The sequence below is a fragment of the Zophobas morio genome, unplaced genomic scaffold (genome assembly GCF_036711695.1).
Source record: "Zophobas morio isolate AGI-343-1 ecotype UQ-CSIRO unplaced genomic scaffold, CSIRO_AGI_Zmor_V1 ptg000005l, whole genome shotgun sequence".
In the NCBI taxonomy this organism is placed as follows: Eukaryota; Metazoa; Arthropoda; class Insecta; order Coleoptera; family Tenebrionidae; genus Zophobas; species Zophobas morio.
This window is the reverse complement of record NW_026972110.1, coordinates 320,167-335,865: the sequence shown is the minus strand read 5'-3', so window position 1 is coordinate 335,865 and position 15,699 is coordinate 320,167. Positions and strand designations below refer to the sequence as shown.

General features: G+C 36.0%; 1 protein-coding gene across 2 annotated transcripts in view; it reads left to right on the top strand.

Moving 5' to 3' along the window:
- Positions 1 to 8,184: 8,184 nt before the first annotated feature.
- The window catches only part of LOC135120900 (MPN domain-containing protein CG4751-like), a 121,506-nt gene continuing 113,991 nt past the window's right edge, over positions 8,185 to 15,699 (top strand). Inside the window, exons 1-2 of one of the 2 annotated variants that reach the window (XM_064045230.1) lie at positions 8,185 to 8,568; positions 8,737 to 8,865. In XM_064045230.1, coding sequence (XP_063901300.1) covers positions 8,737 to 8,865 — 129 coding nt within the window. In that variant the 5' untranslated portion in view covers positions 8,185 to 8,568. The remainder of the gene's footprint in view (positions 8,569 to 8,736; positions 8,866 to 15,699) is intronic. The other variant, XM_064045236.1, reaches the window with a different exon arrangement.

Genomic DNA, 15,699 nt, shown 5'->3' with positions numbered 1-15,699 from the left:
TGTATTGTAGTGGCCTACTTTGTATTTAAATTTTGAAGAAAAGCGCGCCCAACCGACGTCGGCGACGAAGACGCTGTGTAAGCAAGGAGGTGGGGAGATTGTGGCGTGGACGGCGCGAAGAGCCGGTGGCGGCAGTGAGTTTTTTAACACCCATCAGACAAGAGGTGGTATTTACAATTTAGTACCGAGCGCTTTCTGTCTGTGTTTTATTGTTTCAGTTTATCAATTGTGTTTTCACCCCGATTGTCACCTGGACTTTTCCCCCTTGTCGTTGGAGCCGCCAACCACCGCTGCCGTCTTCCGTGGGGCTGAGAATCGCTTCTTTGCTCGCGGAGGGAGGAACGTTTTGGGGCGGTAAGAACGCTGGGCGTGTGGTCGAATTGGACAGGTATGTGCTTATTTTAATTATCTTTCTTTGGATGCAAGCTGGTGCTCTTGAGTGCATGGTTCTTTAGTTGAACATTGTTGCGAGATTATTCTAACGCGAATCTCCGCTTCTTTATGTACCCGGTGCGAACCACCCAGAATGCCGTTTTGGTGTGGAAATCGCCGAGCTACGACCCGGGGCCCGCTGTAGAAGATCTCCAGACGTTCGTCGCACGTAATCGTCGTTTTCTTAGTTTTGTTTTCAGTATCAGTAAATCGTTGTCGCAGGGCTTTTCAGGCAATTCATTAGTTAGGATGCAATTCAATTTCATTAATTTTATATCTAAGGTTTTTGGATGGTGTAAGGATCCAATTCGAATTTTTAAATTTCAAACGAATTCCGCGCGCACAAGAAACGGTTGGTGAGAAGAAGAGGTTGGCAATCAACCACACCAAGAGAGAGGCATGCGCAAATGTTAGGGTGGTTTTGTTTTCTGGTAAAATGAGTCACTTCCCTCTGATCGCTTCGAACAAACGGTCGACTTCCTTCGAGCGCTTCGAGCAACAGGTTGTATTTTTATCTGTGAGTTATTCTGTGCCTTTTGCTGTTGTTTTTGCGTTTCCAGTGTTGATCCGTTCCATTGGGAAACCTAGCAGCCCCCGTTGAGCCATTGGGTGTTCCTGATTTCTCATCGTTCTTACGACGAGGTTTTGTGTTCCTGTTGGCGGTAAGCCGTGTCGAAATCTTCGCATCTTTGGAGAGGTATGTTTTGACCCCATGTTTTGGACTGGATCCTGTTTCGCGGCGAGTTTTCAAGCCCCGCCGGTGCTTCTGACCTCGTGACACAGCGACGCGTGCGCTTTTTTTCCACTAATCTCGTTTTTTTATCTTTCATTTAAAATCCATCGCAGTAGGGCTTTACAGGAAGTGATTTTTATTTCGGGCCATGCTTTATTTAGCTATATTTGTGAAATCTGTATTTTGGATGGCGGCAAACGAGTTGTTATTTTCACCGTTCTTTGTTCAGGCAGCGGCCATTTTGAAGCGTCCATTTCTTTCTTTTAATCGAGCACATGTTTTAACTGAATCTACTGAACAAAATAACAACATTGTGGGTCATGGGGGGACGTGCCTTTCAGGCGCGGATACAGGATTTCGTTCAGGGGGGGGCAATTTTTGTGTGATTTTACCTATCTACCAGAAATTCGTTCTAAACAAAAAAATTTATAAAACTTTAGCTAGTATACTCTTTTTCACATAACATGGGTGACATTTGGTTCTTTTCATTGCACGTATAGTGTACAGTAGAACCTCGATAATCCTAATTCCTAATTGGGAAAAAGGTGTGTTCGGATTAACGATTTGTTCGGATCAGCAATTTTCCCAAAAATCTGAAAGGGAATTGAATAACAACTTCATACACAACTGAAAACAAACTTCAAGAGATAAACCTAAATTTTATTAAACAAAAATTAAATAATTCTTAAGCAACAATGGATAATAGATACATTCTAAAAAAATATTACTCCGTGACCATAAACACGCTATCTTTTTGGAATAAACACCCCGGGATCTATACCCTGAAATTTTTCAGAATTTTTAGATGAATTTTTCAAAAATAAAATTTTCCATTATGTATTCGTATTATCTCCATTATGCAAATTTCGACCAATTCTCGACGATTTTCGAAATTTAACTAAATATATTTTCTTGTAGATTTTGGACCTCAGAAGTCACTGCTGGCTTCATTTCTTCGATAACTTAAACCTTTTTTCCAGAATCGTCCAGTTGAAATATCGCAATTTTAAAAAAATTCGAAAAATTCGAATTTTCCGAAAATATTGCTCCGTTACCATAAATATGGTATATTTTTGGAATCAGCACGTCGGGATATATATCCCTGAATTTTTTCAGAATTTTTAGGAAAACTTTTCAAAAATGAAATTTTTCTCATGCAAATTTCGACCCATTTTCGACGATTTTCGAAATTTAACCAAATACTTTCTCTTGTAGATTTCGGGTCTCCGATAACTTCATCCGTTTCTCCAGAATTAGTTAATTAATTCAGTGCTTTGAAATATCGAAATTTTTAAAAATTTCAAAATATTCCATATAACAAATGCAGAAAGACCTTGCGTCATTTTTGGAAGTAGGTAGATCATGTTTTCAAGTTCAGTTCGGATTGCAGAGTTTTTGTTCGGATTAAAGAGGCATCGACTTCAAATAGCCTCTGTTCGGATTACTGGATGTTGAGACAATCGTGAGTTCGGATTGTAAAGGTTGTACTGTATTTACAAAATGAAATATGATTTCAAAATTTTGAAATTGGTCAAAATAAAGTACCTCGGTCGTGTGTCAGGGGGGGGCAATTGCACCCATTGCCCCCCCCCTGGATCCGCACCTGGTGCCTTTATTCTTTGGATTTAGCACATCGTTTATACAACGCCACAGGATTCATCGTATTTTTGCATCGCATATTTTCGACGCCTATTATTTGGAATGACGAATTCGTCCAACGCCATTTTGCAACTGCCGCTTGTCTGCCATGTTTGTTTATGTGTTTTGTTTGGGGAAATGTATGTGTAATAATGGCCCACAATGCAGCTAAATAATTTCACGTTTGAATTTTAACCAATAACTTGACTGGACACGAATTAATATTAATCACATGTAAATCTGTTAACTTTACAATCTTTCACCTCATGCAATTTGTCTTTGTCTCACAGTTTTAGCTTCAGTAATTTTCTTTGCTGTATAATTTGAAGTGAACGTAAATTTCCATGCTCTGCAGTTCTGACCTAACATGATATTTAATTTGTACAAGCTTATTTCACACCAGATCTTGTTTTTTTAAATCTTTGCTAAGTTTTGCTCATGTAAATATTTTGTTGATGAATGTCTCTGTCCTGCAAATTATCTGATGTCCAAATTTAATCTCAATTAAGAATTATTTGTTGTTGAATTTTCGTAAGAGTGTGTGGCGAATTTAAATGTTGTTTATTGCTCTTTGCTGAAACTTTAACACTTGTTCGGTTGTCATTTAATATTAGAGTCATAGAGATTGAACATTTAAATGAAATTAAGGTAAATAACACATAACTCGTAGTGTACGTGGGCCGCGCGACTCCTTCTCAAACTGACGGGATTAATCGCGTCACCTGCACAAGTCCGCGGGTTTTGTATAGCTTCAGGGGGCGATCGCGGGTTTTTAACGCTGTCGGCTTCTGTCCATAGCCGGGACCCCACTACGGATCTGCGATCGTAACCGCCTCGTTTCGCAGGGCACGTTCGTAATGGAGAGATGCGTGTGAGCAGGCGTTGGTGTAGATAGAATCACCGTCGTGGGGGAGAACAGTGACGATCAGGAGTCCCAACCTCTACCTGCGCTACAACGCCCCCTCTGGGTATTTTGCTGTGCTCGTAAATGAAATTGATATATTTTGTTCTATATTTTGTTCGATCGCCACACTCTCATAATGATTCGGGTTCTGCCATCCAATTTACATATGTGTAGGTCTTGTGTTTGTTCGGTTTTCATATGTGTATGTCTGTCAATTCGCGAGTGTTTTTCTTTCACATATCTTAAGGTGTTTGACATGTAATATGTCGGTGAATAAAACCCCAGGGGGTTTTGGGGAATGAAGACCGATGACACCTTGGCCCTGCGGACTCGCCAGAAGGGCAAATTGAGCCGTTGTCGTTCTTCGTTTCTTTTTCCCCCTTAGGAAGGCTTTTGACCAACCTAATTTTGTCTATTATTTCTTGCGCTCTCGACAGTGTATGCACTTGTATGAAAGAACGTCTTCCCGCCATTTTTTTCAAAAAAAAAACAAAAAAAAACACACAACGTAGGTTCCCATTTGTTAGACAATCACAGCCAAGGCCAAACTTTGAATTTTTGAATTTTTCGCGGGCCTTTCAAACTGTTTCGAGGTCAAATTTTAAGGCGGGAAGTTTGGGTTATCACAATGGTTTTTCCCCAGTTGTCACTTTTTTCCAAATTTTCATGTTCGGACAATTTCAAATCAAAATTTAATCGTTAAGAGAGTGAGGGGGCGGGGCGAGCGTGCAGGTGGCCCGCTCAAGATTATCAATGTTTCGGCTAGACGTTTTTAATGGGCGCTAATCTGGAAAATCCGCGCTCCCAGATCATTTTTGCATTAGTCAGCAGAGAAATGTCGATTGACCTCAATAATTATTACTCAATTAGTAACGGAAAGCTGGACCACTGTTTTATGTTTATGACTTATGTGTTACCATGTGAATTCTATATTTACCATTTTGAAAAGCACACATTCAAAGCGCAATGTGTACCAAACGTTATATTTTATTGTGATGTTTTGACATGTTTGTATGTATTTTTGTCGACATTATTTTATGTGCAGTTTTCCGTTTCATTCACATTTTAACGAATTAATTCTCGATTGGGTAAAAGTTTTTAGCAAATGTGGCGTACTTAAACTTTGTTGCAATATCCACAATTTTAGTTTGGGTTTGATAGTTCGTCAAGTTTCAAAATTATTAAAACTCAAATTTGTCTAATTAGAAAATGTACGGGGTTGTTTAGCGAGAGCGGGGAGCGGCCTAAATTCAAATTGATGATTTTTCTTTCATTCGTATGACTGTTTATTCGCAATACCAAATGCCGCCAACACGGGATATGCGGAGGGTGTCTTGCTGGTAAAGGAAACTTTAGTGGTGGGAGCCAGTGCCGTGTGTCCCGCGGTGGATGGAGTAAAGTTACGGGATAATACTTGCCGCCGTTGCCTCGGGCGCCGGCGAACACAGGATGGAGATAGCGTGACGTTTGAGGTGGCACAGTGGCTTGGTTGTACGTAGCTGGTTAGAGCGAAAAGACAGTTAAAAGACAAGGTCTAGAACCGCTAGCGCTACACACCCCCTGTTTTGAAATTTATTGAATTAAATTATATTTTTGTTATCTGCTGACTAAAAAAAGAAAGAATTTCTAACACGCCACAATGACAGCTGTGGCAATGCCATCCAATTACTTTAGCTAGAGCTTTCGCGAACTGTTGTTTTTTTTTTCATTGTATGTCACTGTTAGGATTTTGGAAATATTATAACTAAATTTATAACTGTTTTCATAAAAGATGGAGGGGTTTTGCAGCTGGGAAAATATGCTCATCAAGTTTATTTCACAGCTTTTGTCCTCTCTCTTAAGAGGAACCAATTTTCCGCCAATTGTTTTGTTATATGTGTAAACTTAAATATTTCATTTCAGTTCAAATCTCTTTTTACAAAAATTGAATAAAAGATGTTCCTTTTCAGCGCTGACTTTGACTTCCTACACTCTTCCCGCTCCGCATTGCGCTAATTTGTATCCGAACGCATTCCGCCATTCAAAACACAACGTAGGGTCCCCATTTTGTTGACGATCACAGTTCATGGCCACTTTTCGAATTTTTCGCGGGTTTTCAAATTTTGTGCGCATGTCTCAAATTTTGGCGGAATGTTTGGGTTATTACAGTATACATTCACTAGACAGTGTATGCATTTACTGCAGTCTGTTAGTCAAAGCTTCAATAAAAAGAAATACTTAAATATCACAATTGAGGAGCTCAGAGAAATAGTACAAGTGCCATTTTTATTAAAAATGAGTTAAGTGCTGAACAGTATATTCACTAATGCTTATGGAGAAATAGAAATAACATAAAAAGTTAAACTTTCTATGTTGTTCTCTAAACCTGTACAGATAAGATAGGATAAATGAAAAAACTTCCCGGAATTACTCCCACATATAGCTAGTTTTTTTTTTAAGTTTGCAGATGATAATAAATTAATAAAAGAAAGGGTTAGCATGTCGAAATTGATAACGAAGAAGACAACAAACTTTGTTTTTATTGCAGTTTTATCCATTGTAGATAATATTAAACTAACACTTAATATGTACTACACACCACACAAAAACAATAAATCACAAATACCGCTAAAACATCAGTAGGTACAATGTGAGGTTATGTCACCATGTATTATTTGGTGCATACTTTGACTAAGCGGGAACCGTTAATGTATACATTGACTAGTTAAAGCTTACACATCGTCCATTGTGAACACATTTACTGAGCAAATCAGTCAATGCATACATTGGCTAGTCAGTGTATACATTGACGGAATGAACATTTTGACTGTAACATATATATACAGTTGCCGCCAAAAAATTTCAGACGTCAATGTCATTCAGTCGGCAGATAGTGTAAAGCAACCTTCAGATGTTTAGGTATTTTGAAAGTTTGACATTCCAGCTGTCCGAAATAATGACAATAAAGCATAGACTACATTAAAATTTTTGACATGACAGAAAAGTGATGTTTGAAATTTTTTGTCGGAAACTGTATATATATTATTTTTCAAAATGGGCGCGAAGGTCAAGGACACGCAAAACCCAAAAATTTACTCTTAACTGTGTAGTTTAGTATTTTTTTACACCTCCTTATTTTACTTTATCGACAACGCAATAGTGACTGATCTGTCAGTTAAGACATCAAGAACCGCATTACATTTGAATCGTTTCTATGAGCGCGTTCTATCGCAATATTTATGATAGATTATGTTCTTACGGAGTGGAGAAGTTAGAAGAACAACTTAAAAGCACCCAGGAGAGATCCTAAAAGAACAGATTTATAAATATGTCTAGGGTAAATGCTATGGCAGTGACGAGAGCAAGAGGAATTATCCATCTATTTTTCAATATTCCTACCACTGTCAGTAGTTTCCAATTGAACTGGCGTGAGGACAGTGTAAACTATATTACAATAAACATATTTGGGAACACGGTGTTGTACAGTAGGTGCAGACAAATGGCAAAATATTATTAGGCATTGTGAACGGCTGATCAGGGATGATTGGAAGCGTTTAATGGGATAGTGCGCCATATGAAGACATACCCCCCAATCATAATTTCTCTCGATTCTGATTCTGAATCAGAATGTTTTTCTAGTAACTTGTCAACTTGTCACTTTTTCATTTGGCATTTAATGTCAACAACAATCAGCATTAAGCCCTCAATGCAAACGGCTCTAAAATCCTTGCTATGTACAGCAGCAGTGTTGAAACATGAGAGTGAAAGCAATATAAATTCTGTGTTTTCTGTTATATAACATATTATTTAGTTACATTTTCTTTTGTTTACAATATTATAGACGAGTACAACACAGATGTACAACAAAACGTGTTGTTTACTGTAACGTCCGCGACCCTACAGTTTTGCGAGGGTTGTGATCTCCGCTAACTACACTGGTAAGTTGTCGACCTTGAAATTTGCTTAAATTTTGAAAAATAATATAAAGTCGCGATCTTTTCTATAGAACCACTCCCTAGTGTAAATTTTCAAAATTTGTTTGGTGTAAGTGACCTTGACGGGTTTCTGGGGGAAAACATATGTGTCAAAAATTTGACAGATTAGATGGCCCCATTGTCAATGTGGATATTTTATTTTAATAAATAGATGAACAGAACATACAGTCTGCACGGGATACAGTGCGGCATAGCTGAGGGCAACCGAAATATTCGTGTTGTGCTATACAACCGCGTTCGGCGTAAAGTACTAGATGACAGGGCTACCAACTTGACTTTTTATCGAGTGGTTCCGTAGAAATGACCGCTACTATATATTATATCTATACTCACTGCTGAAAGTCTATCTTTCTATCAAGGAGGTCGTGAATTTCGATATTCGGCCATGGCTTTGTCAATCCAACTATCAACGCAGGCGACGCCATGAATATTTGAACGCACTCCTGGTAGTGACGCAAGAAATCGATTTTATTTACATCCTCCTGTCATCTGTCATTTATCATTTAACTGTCACTCTTAACCCTCTTTAATTTTTGTGTTCGGTATACGGGTTGCCAGCTTCGCATAAGTTACCGGAAAAATAGAAAAGGGTCGTAACGGTAACAAGAAAAAAACCTGTACTTAACACCACTATCATAACCGTTATTTATTACGTTATTATAGAAGGTAGTAAAAAAGTTGTTTGTGTTTAAATTTAAATTAGTTGTGTCGTAATTTGTGCCCTTTTGATCATGCTGCGGAATGATGCAATTTCTTACCAAGTTTGAATTCGTGGAGCGCTCGTAATAGGCAGTCGATGTTTTAACAGCAAAATAATGCAACATGCACACAAACACTTGTATAATTTAGGAAAAAAATTCAAGAATTGCTGAAGAACTTTGTCATTGGTGAGTATGTTTCTTAAAATACAGTAAATGTAATGTGGGTTTAGAAGTTAGGGACACAGTCGCATAGTGTATTTATGTATGTATCAAGTTTGACAAGTAGATTTTACAGTTTTATTTTAAGGTGTTAGTTTAGAGCGGCATTTTCATTAACAGTACTTTTTCCTTAAGATGCAGTCTCACCTCGAGGTGGCCCTCTTAGGGCACAACTCTAATCTAAATACTTCTACCAATGTAGATGATGATGAAAACAATTACCATGATGAAGATGGAGACGACATAGAAGATTATATTGACGAGGTCTATTTTTGTTCCCTTGCACAAATAATGATTATACATCATTCAATAATGTAGTGAAAATTCACGTATGGAGTAGGCATTTGATTTAATTGAAATGTGAAAATAATACAGTAATAACTTACATATTAATTTTCTCATTATACGTCAGTTGGTAGGTGTTAATATTAACAATACTGTATAGCTATCTTGTCAACAATTCGTTCGTTTAGAATTACAGTGTAGTAAACGCCATTTTTTAAGAAATTGAGATTCTTCACTTTACAGTTTGTTTTAAACTTGAATATGTAAAAACTACTATTTTTTCGTATTATTTTGAATTTATTTAATTATTAGAAGAAGAAATACGAAGTCGTATCTTGTCAACTCAATATGTTTCGGAATAACAAAGTCGTATGTGCGTTTTCATTTGAAATTGTAATACCAAAATATAGCATTACACTTTTATTCAAATAGTAAAATATAACAACGCGCCAACAAAAAATCCCAAGTAAAGAAAAAACATTAAAAAAAATAAAATCTCAGTTCTGATGATTTTTTTTTATTCATCGTAAGCCGAGGGGCGGAGCTTAATTGTTAAATGCTTATTTTTCTATGAGAAATAACCATGTGAAATATGTTCTTAAGTAATCGTAACGTTTCCAAATTTTCAGGGCAGTTTCAAAATTAAATTGCAAGATCTTGTAATTTTGATTTTTTTCAAAAATCTGGATGTCTAGGATAAAAATTTAACAGGGGTTTATAAACAACATGTGCAGGAGTATCTTATGTTATAAAATTTAAATAATATTTACTGCTGTAAATTTTGAAAATGACCTTGTAATCTATTTCGAATTTTTTTTTGAAAGCGATAAGAGGAAAAGGTTGGCAACGAAAAAAAACCCCAGCACAAAGGGTGACATGAGCCGAAGAGTGGGTGGAAGTGGACAGCGGTCATTTTTGCCTCCCTCGTGTTGTTCAAAGAATATTATGTATATTAAGAAAAAAAAAAAACAAAACATAAATGATAAAAAACGTAGCAGTTTTTTAAATAAAAAATAAAGTGCGTAAAACCCGAGCGGATTTTTAGCGAAAACTATAACTCGATGTGCTTTTAAAAAATATCGAGGTGAATTTGCGCCATTTTTCGTTTTCTGTTAAAATTTTACTTTTAGTTATTGTAAAAAAACTGCAAATCATTTAGGGCAAATTTTGGTAAGTTAGGCAACCCAAAATATTAGCTGAGGCGGTAAGCTGTAATTTATGGCCCACACAGTAGAGCACCTTTTAAATACCTAAAGCTTATTTGACCACCCCTTGAAGTATGTACGTTGGCTCCGACCGTACGAAAGGGAGAGATACATTTTATGATACCAAAGAATTTTCAAGCAGAAATTTATAGATATAGATAGCAAAAAGGTGTAATCGTTTTGCGTTTTGTGAGTTTGGTAAACAGAGTGCTGACATCCCTGCCTCTATACACTGCATTTAAATATTAAACAATCACAGGAAAATATCATCATCAATAAAATCATATTAATAAAATAAAAATAATAACAAAAAAAGCAAAGACCCCTTCAAAGCATAAAACTCAACATTTTACACTTATTGCCAAAAAAAACTTGGCATTTTTCTATAAATTTTTTTCAATATATTTCGGAGTTGCTGATTTCGACTCCACCGCGAGTCAATAATTTCTGGTAGCATGGCATTTAAATAAAATTTTTCTAATTCATTTGCCATATGTTTATACCAGAAGTCATCATTTCTTTCAATCAAAAAATATTCTAAATCTACGTTAGTGTAGATGATAAAATAACACCATTTTCTTTTAGTTATATGCAGTTGACCCTGCACCTGATACATATAGTTATGGTTAGGGTTCAAAATAATTTTATTATCTGCATTTATTGTACAATAATTAATGATTTTATTTTTAATAGCTTCTTTAGTATTTTTATCGCAAACCGCATATGAAGATTTAATCTCTGCAAGCCATCTGGAGAAGTTCTTAAAAATTTCTTTTCGTTATCTGTAAATAATCCACAGGAGACAACTTTTCTTCATTCTCAATACCAAACTGTATAGACTTGGGCAATTTTTTCATTAAAGTTTTATCGGAATGCACAATACTTTTAACGGTATTTGCGGTGTTAATTCCGTCTCTCATTTTGTCCTTTCTTTACTCCATTCACATTCAATAGCGTTTACGTTACTCTGTGACAGCTTTATTAATAAATCCGATTTTTTTCTTTCATACACTTCGGGTAATATATCTGCAGTTTTCGTTTGTTCATCGTCGACGATATTATTTTTGCTGGAATTCGCACTTCGGATACGCAACTTTTTAATAGAGATTTTAATTTTATGAATCGTTTTTATTTTTTTTTTAATTTTTTTTTTCGCAAACGCCTTCGTATACTACATTGGTCTCCTCAAAAATTTTTTTGAATAACGGAATTAGGAACGTACGCTTATTATTATAACTTATTGCCGCAGCAAAGCATCGCCCTTGATACGATGGTTAAACGCTAACTCTTAAAATTTGGCAAATCATCTCCACCACCAATGGATGACGTCATCTCCAAAATTAATAATACAAAGTTTTTAAAATTTTATAAAATAAGATACTCCTGCACTTGTGGTGTGTAAATCCGTGTAGAATTTTCACCCTAGACATCTAGAATTTTTGGAAAAAATTTTAACATATCCGGGTTCTCATAAAAAAATAAAATTCGCATAAGCAAGTTTTATAATTTTTCGAAAAAGCTGGGTTTGTTTTATTGTATTTCAGACGCGAGAGAAGTTCTGTCGAAATAACCTTCCACCAATTTGCTTCATTCAAAATACATTCCCAGAGTTAACTAGGTATAGTGGCCGTCAAATGTTACCGAATGGTGCCTGGGGCGCGGTCGTGCTGCCACTTATTGAAGTGATTAGGATGGTTGTAATTTTTATTACTCTCCACTGTTTGGGTACAGCATATTTCTTATTTGAGTAGTAACTGAATGATACGCGGCATTCGGCCCAAATTTATGGCATCTATAAGCTGTGGTTGGGGGTTTATTGAGGGCTTGAGGCGTTCAGCTTATTGTGACGGCCACTTTATGTACCTACCTAAATTTCTAAGATTTTGGGTTGAAAAATTCCAAGATTACTAAGAAATTCTCACAAAAACGTATCTCCCTACCTACAATAAAATATTTTTGGAAATTTAATTTTACTTTTCTACCTAAAGACTGAACGAAAAAAATTGGCCACATAAAAATAATAATACAAAATAGCATTTTGTCGTATAAATTGAAAAATTTTCATAACTACAAAATATTAAATTGCTGCCCCAATTAGGTAAGCAGTTTAGCCCGTTGCTTACGCGGGTCAGCATAATAAGTTAGAATATAATTTAGGTACGATTTTAAAAGTTCAAAATCTCGAAATACTGTTCGGTGTACATACGACAGTGTAATTCTAAACGAACGAATTGTAACAGGAATTTTTATTACTTGAATACAATGTATGTATTATTGAATGCGGCCAAAAATTTTATAAATTCTTATCATTGTTTGTTGAGCAGATATTTTAGAAACTGCAGAAAAGAGTAACAGTAATAATTTATTTATACATAACCCAATGCTTGGTATAATTATGTCATTTAAAGGAATACATAAATATAAAACCAGCTACTTCAGAACATATAACTCACAAACACACATACTTGTATAACTATATACTTAACTCTTACCACCTTTGTCTGTAATCGAAAAAGCTGATGCAATATGCTAGTATGGCCCCACAATAGTAATCACTATACCAGATGTGATTCACATAATGCAAAATAAATATTACGCAAATAGATGTCAGGCATTTGAATGTTTAGGTTTCTCAATATGACTTTTCTGAAGAAAATGTCAGGCAATGGAATTGGTAGAATTTTCAAATTTTGGCGAATCCATGGCGACTTCACGAACATTTTTGGGAGCCGGAAACTTATCGATCGATAAGTTCCCTGCATGAACCAATGATACCAAAGTTCTAAAGCGCAATTTTCCCGCATGAACCAACCAAAAAAATAGATATTTTTATTAATGAATGCAATAACAATGGTGAAACAACAAATTTTCTTTATTGTAATAATCTATATTAATAAAAATGAATCGCCGAAATGTATGTACGCCCATAACTTGAGAACGGCTGCACCGAATCGGACGATTCTTTTTTTTACGTGTTCCTTATCGTCAGGAGAAGGTTTATATGTAAGAAAATTTAGCAAAAATGAGACCGGTTAAAGATAAAAAAAAAATTAAAATTTTGCACGGGAATCGCCATTTCGCATCAATTTGAATAGTTGGCCATTCCTGGCGGACCTGTCGCCTGACTGACGTGTCACACAAAACTATTTCTTCCGTGCGATTGTGAAAAGTATTATTGCATTTCAAGTCATTGTTTGTTTCTTCGTAACAAAAAACGTCGTTTATTTCAAGAAAAGTGTTCGTTAAAGTGAATTCAGTTACGCATTGCCAAAGTTTCTCATTAATTTTGATCTGCCATTCTATTTACCTTTGTTCACTTTGTTGGTTTCGACAAAACCTCAAACTTTACCGTTATTCGAGAATTTGATTTGAAGTTTTCAGTATTTTAAAATTCTCAAGACAAAATTTACAGATTAGATTGACTGCGAAAATAATTCTGTGTCGTTTTATGAAGTTCATTACAACGCCGAGAAGACGACAAGCTGACATAGGTCCACGAAGTCAATCAAATGTGCGACGAACTACTTCAGGTGCAAACCGCAATAATTTATTTCATGGGTAATTCGGATACGGAAGTTGATCAGCGTTGTGCTCATAATCAACATAATCAAACATTGAAGCGAGACATTGGGTGGTATGAATAAAAGTGAGTATACTATCCTCAAACATATTTGGCGTTTATGACTTCACACCAATTTGACTCCCATTATAATTCAATAAGCCGTCACAACCGGATGTCTTAAACCCGCTCATCGATACCTACCTGAAAAGACCTTTTCTGGTAAAAGCACAGGCCAGGACTGAGTTTTGCATTTACCGACAACTGCACCTTTCGAGTTTTTTATTTTAAGTAAAAACAAAGTAACTTTGTACTCAATCATTTTTTATTACAGCACAACTATTTACTTATTAACTACTACTGCTTATTTATTGATCGAAATAGTCACTGTCATCATCACTCGACTCTTCTAAATTAATAATTAACGGTGTTATCAACCGTGCCCTGTACTGGTCTTCTTCTTTTGTGGAATGTCGTACACAATTGGCCCACATTTCGGCAGTTATTTTGGAAGCTTCTTCCCTAATTATGTCAATTGTTGCACTACTAAATTTTGGTGCCGTATTATTCCTTCTTATATTATTTTTCATTTGCGACCAGATTAGTTCGATGGGGTTAAATATACAATGGTACGGCGGAAGTCTAATCACCCTAAATCCACGATCTCGCGCCATAGCATCTATTTTATATTGTTTCTCAAATTTTCGAGTGTGTGACACTTCTAATAATTGTGTCTTTGTGTAATTTTCTTCAAAGTATAAATCATGTTCTGTAAGGAAATTTTGAAATTTGAAAATTTTAACAAACAAAATTACTCTGAGTCCGGTCCTTCGCGTCTCGACCGTCCCTGGCACGTCGAAAAGGTCTTTTCAGGTAGGTATCGGTGAGCGGGTTTAAGACATCCGGTTGTGACGGTCTATTGAATTATAATGGGAGTCAAATTGGTGTGAAGTCATAAACGCCAAATATGTTTGAGGATAGTATACATACTCATATTCGAAGTACAAAGTACCTAGAAAGAGTAATAATCTTATATACCTGAGCATCTACTCTATGTACTGAGTACCTACTTGGAAACATTGTATCTCCCCGGACACAAATTGAACATCTACCTACGCGTTTTGTGAGCATTTAATCTAAAAATGAGCATCGGCGTGGCTAATGACTGAACTGTCTGTAAAGCAGCTTAGAAAACGAGTAGGATCGTTGTAAAAGTGATTTTGACTAAACATGGATACTTTCATGAACGTGGAGCGTCGTCAAAAGGTGCATTCAGTTTGAAAAACACATTAGCAGCGGGAATATCGAAAACTTTTCAGGTAATTAACTTTTATTTATGCATAAATTGTGCAGTACGTTTTTTCTAACACTGGCCATAGAGATTCCCATCTCAAGGTGTCTACCCCATACTGACTTATATTTTGGTGGCCCGATTTTTGCCTTGATGGTTGAACACTGTCACTGTTTTCCTTTTTTGTTGTATCGAGATGCTACTTGAGCATCAACTGGTACCTATTGAAGTATTAGCATCATCTAGAAAAACTAGAAACATTTGGATTTGATATTCGAGTAGATGCTTCGTATTTCGAGTATGAGCATCTACTCAGTTTTATTTATACCAACCATTGTCAAACAACTGATCGAATGTTTTTTCGATAGAACTTCCTTCGCACCAAAAGTATAATGTAACATATTCATATTGTATCTCCAAAATTATCTGCGAAAATCGAGTGAGCCGTCCCATCAATTTTTAATGAATAACAATTTACCATGCTTACAATAACTTTAAAACGTCTGCAAGATCTCAAAGTATTCATTTCTGCAACTCTTGAGTTATTTAATAAAATAAATTGTCTGATCCATACATTTTTTTAAGTCACTGTAAAAGCAAATCTAAAAAATTGGTCTAAAGAGTTTAGACAGTACTTCCCTCGCTGTCGGAAACGTGACGACTGCATGTCTATTATGTTTTTTTTGCAGTGGATTTCAAAGCATTCGGTTTTGTAGTTCCTGAGTAAACCAATAAAATAAATTTACGCATTCATTATT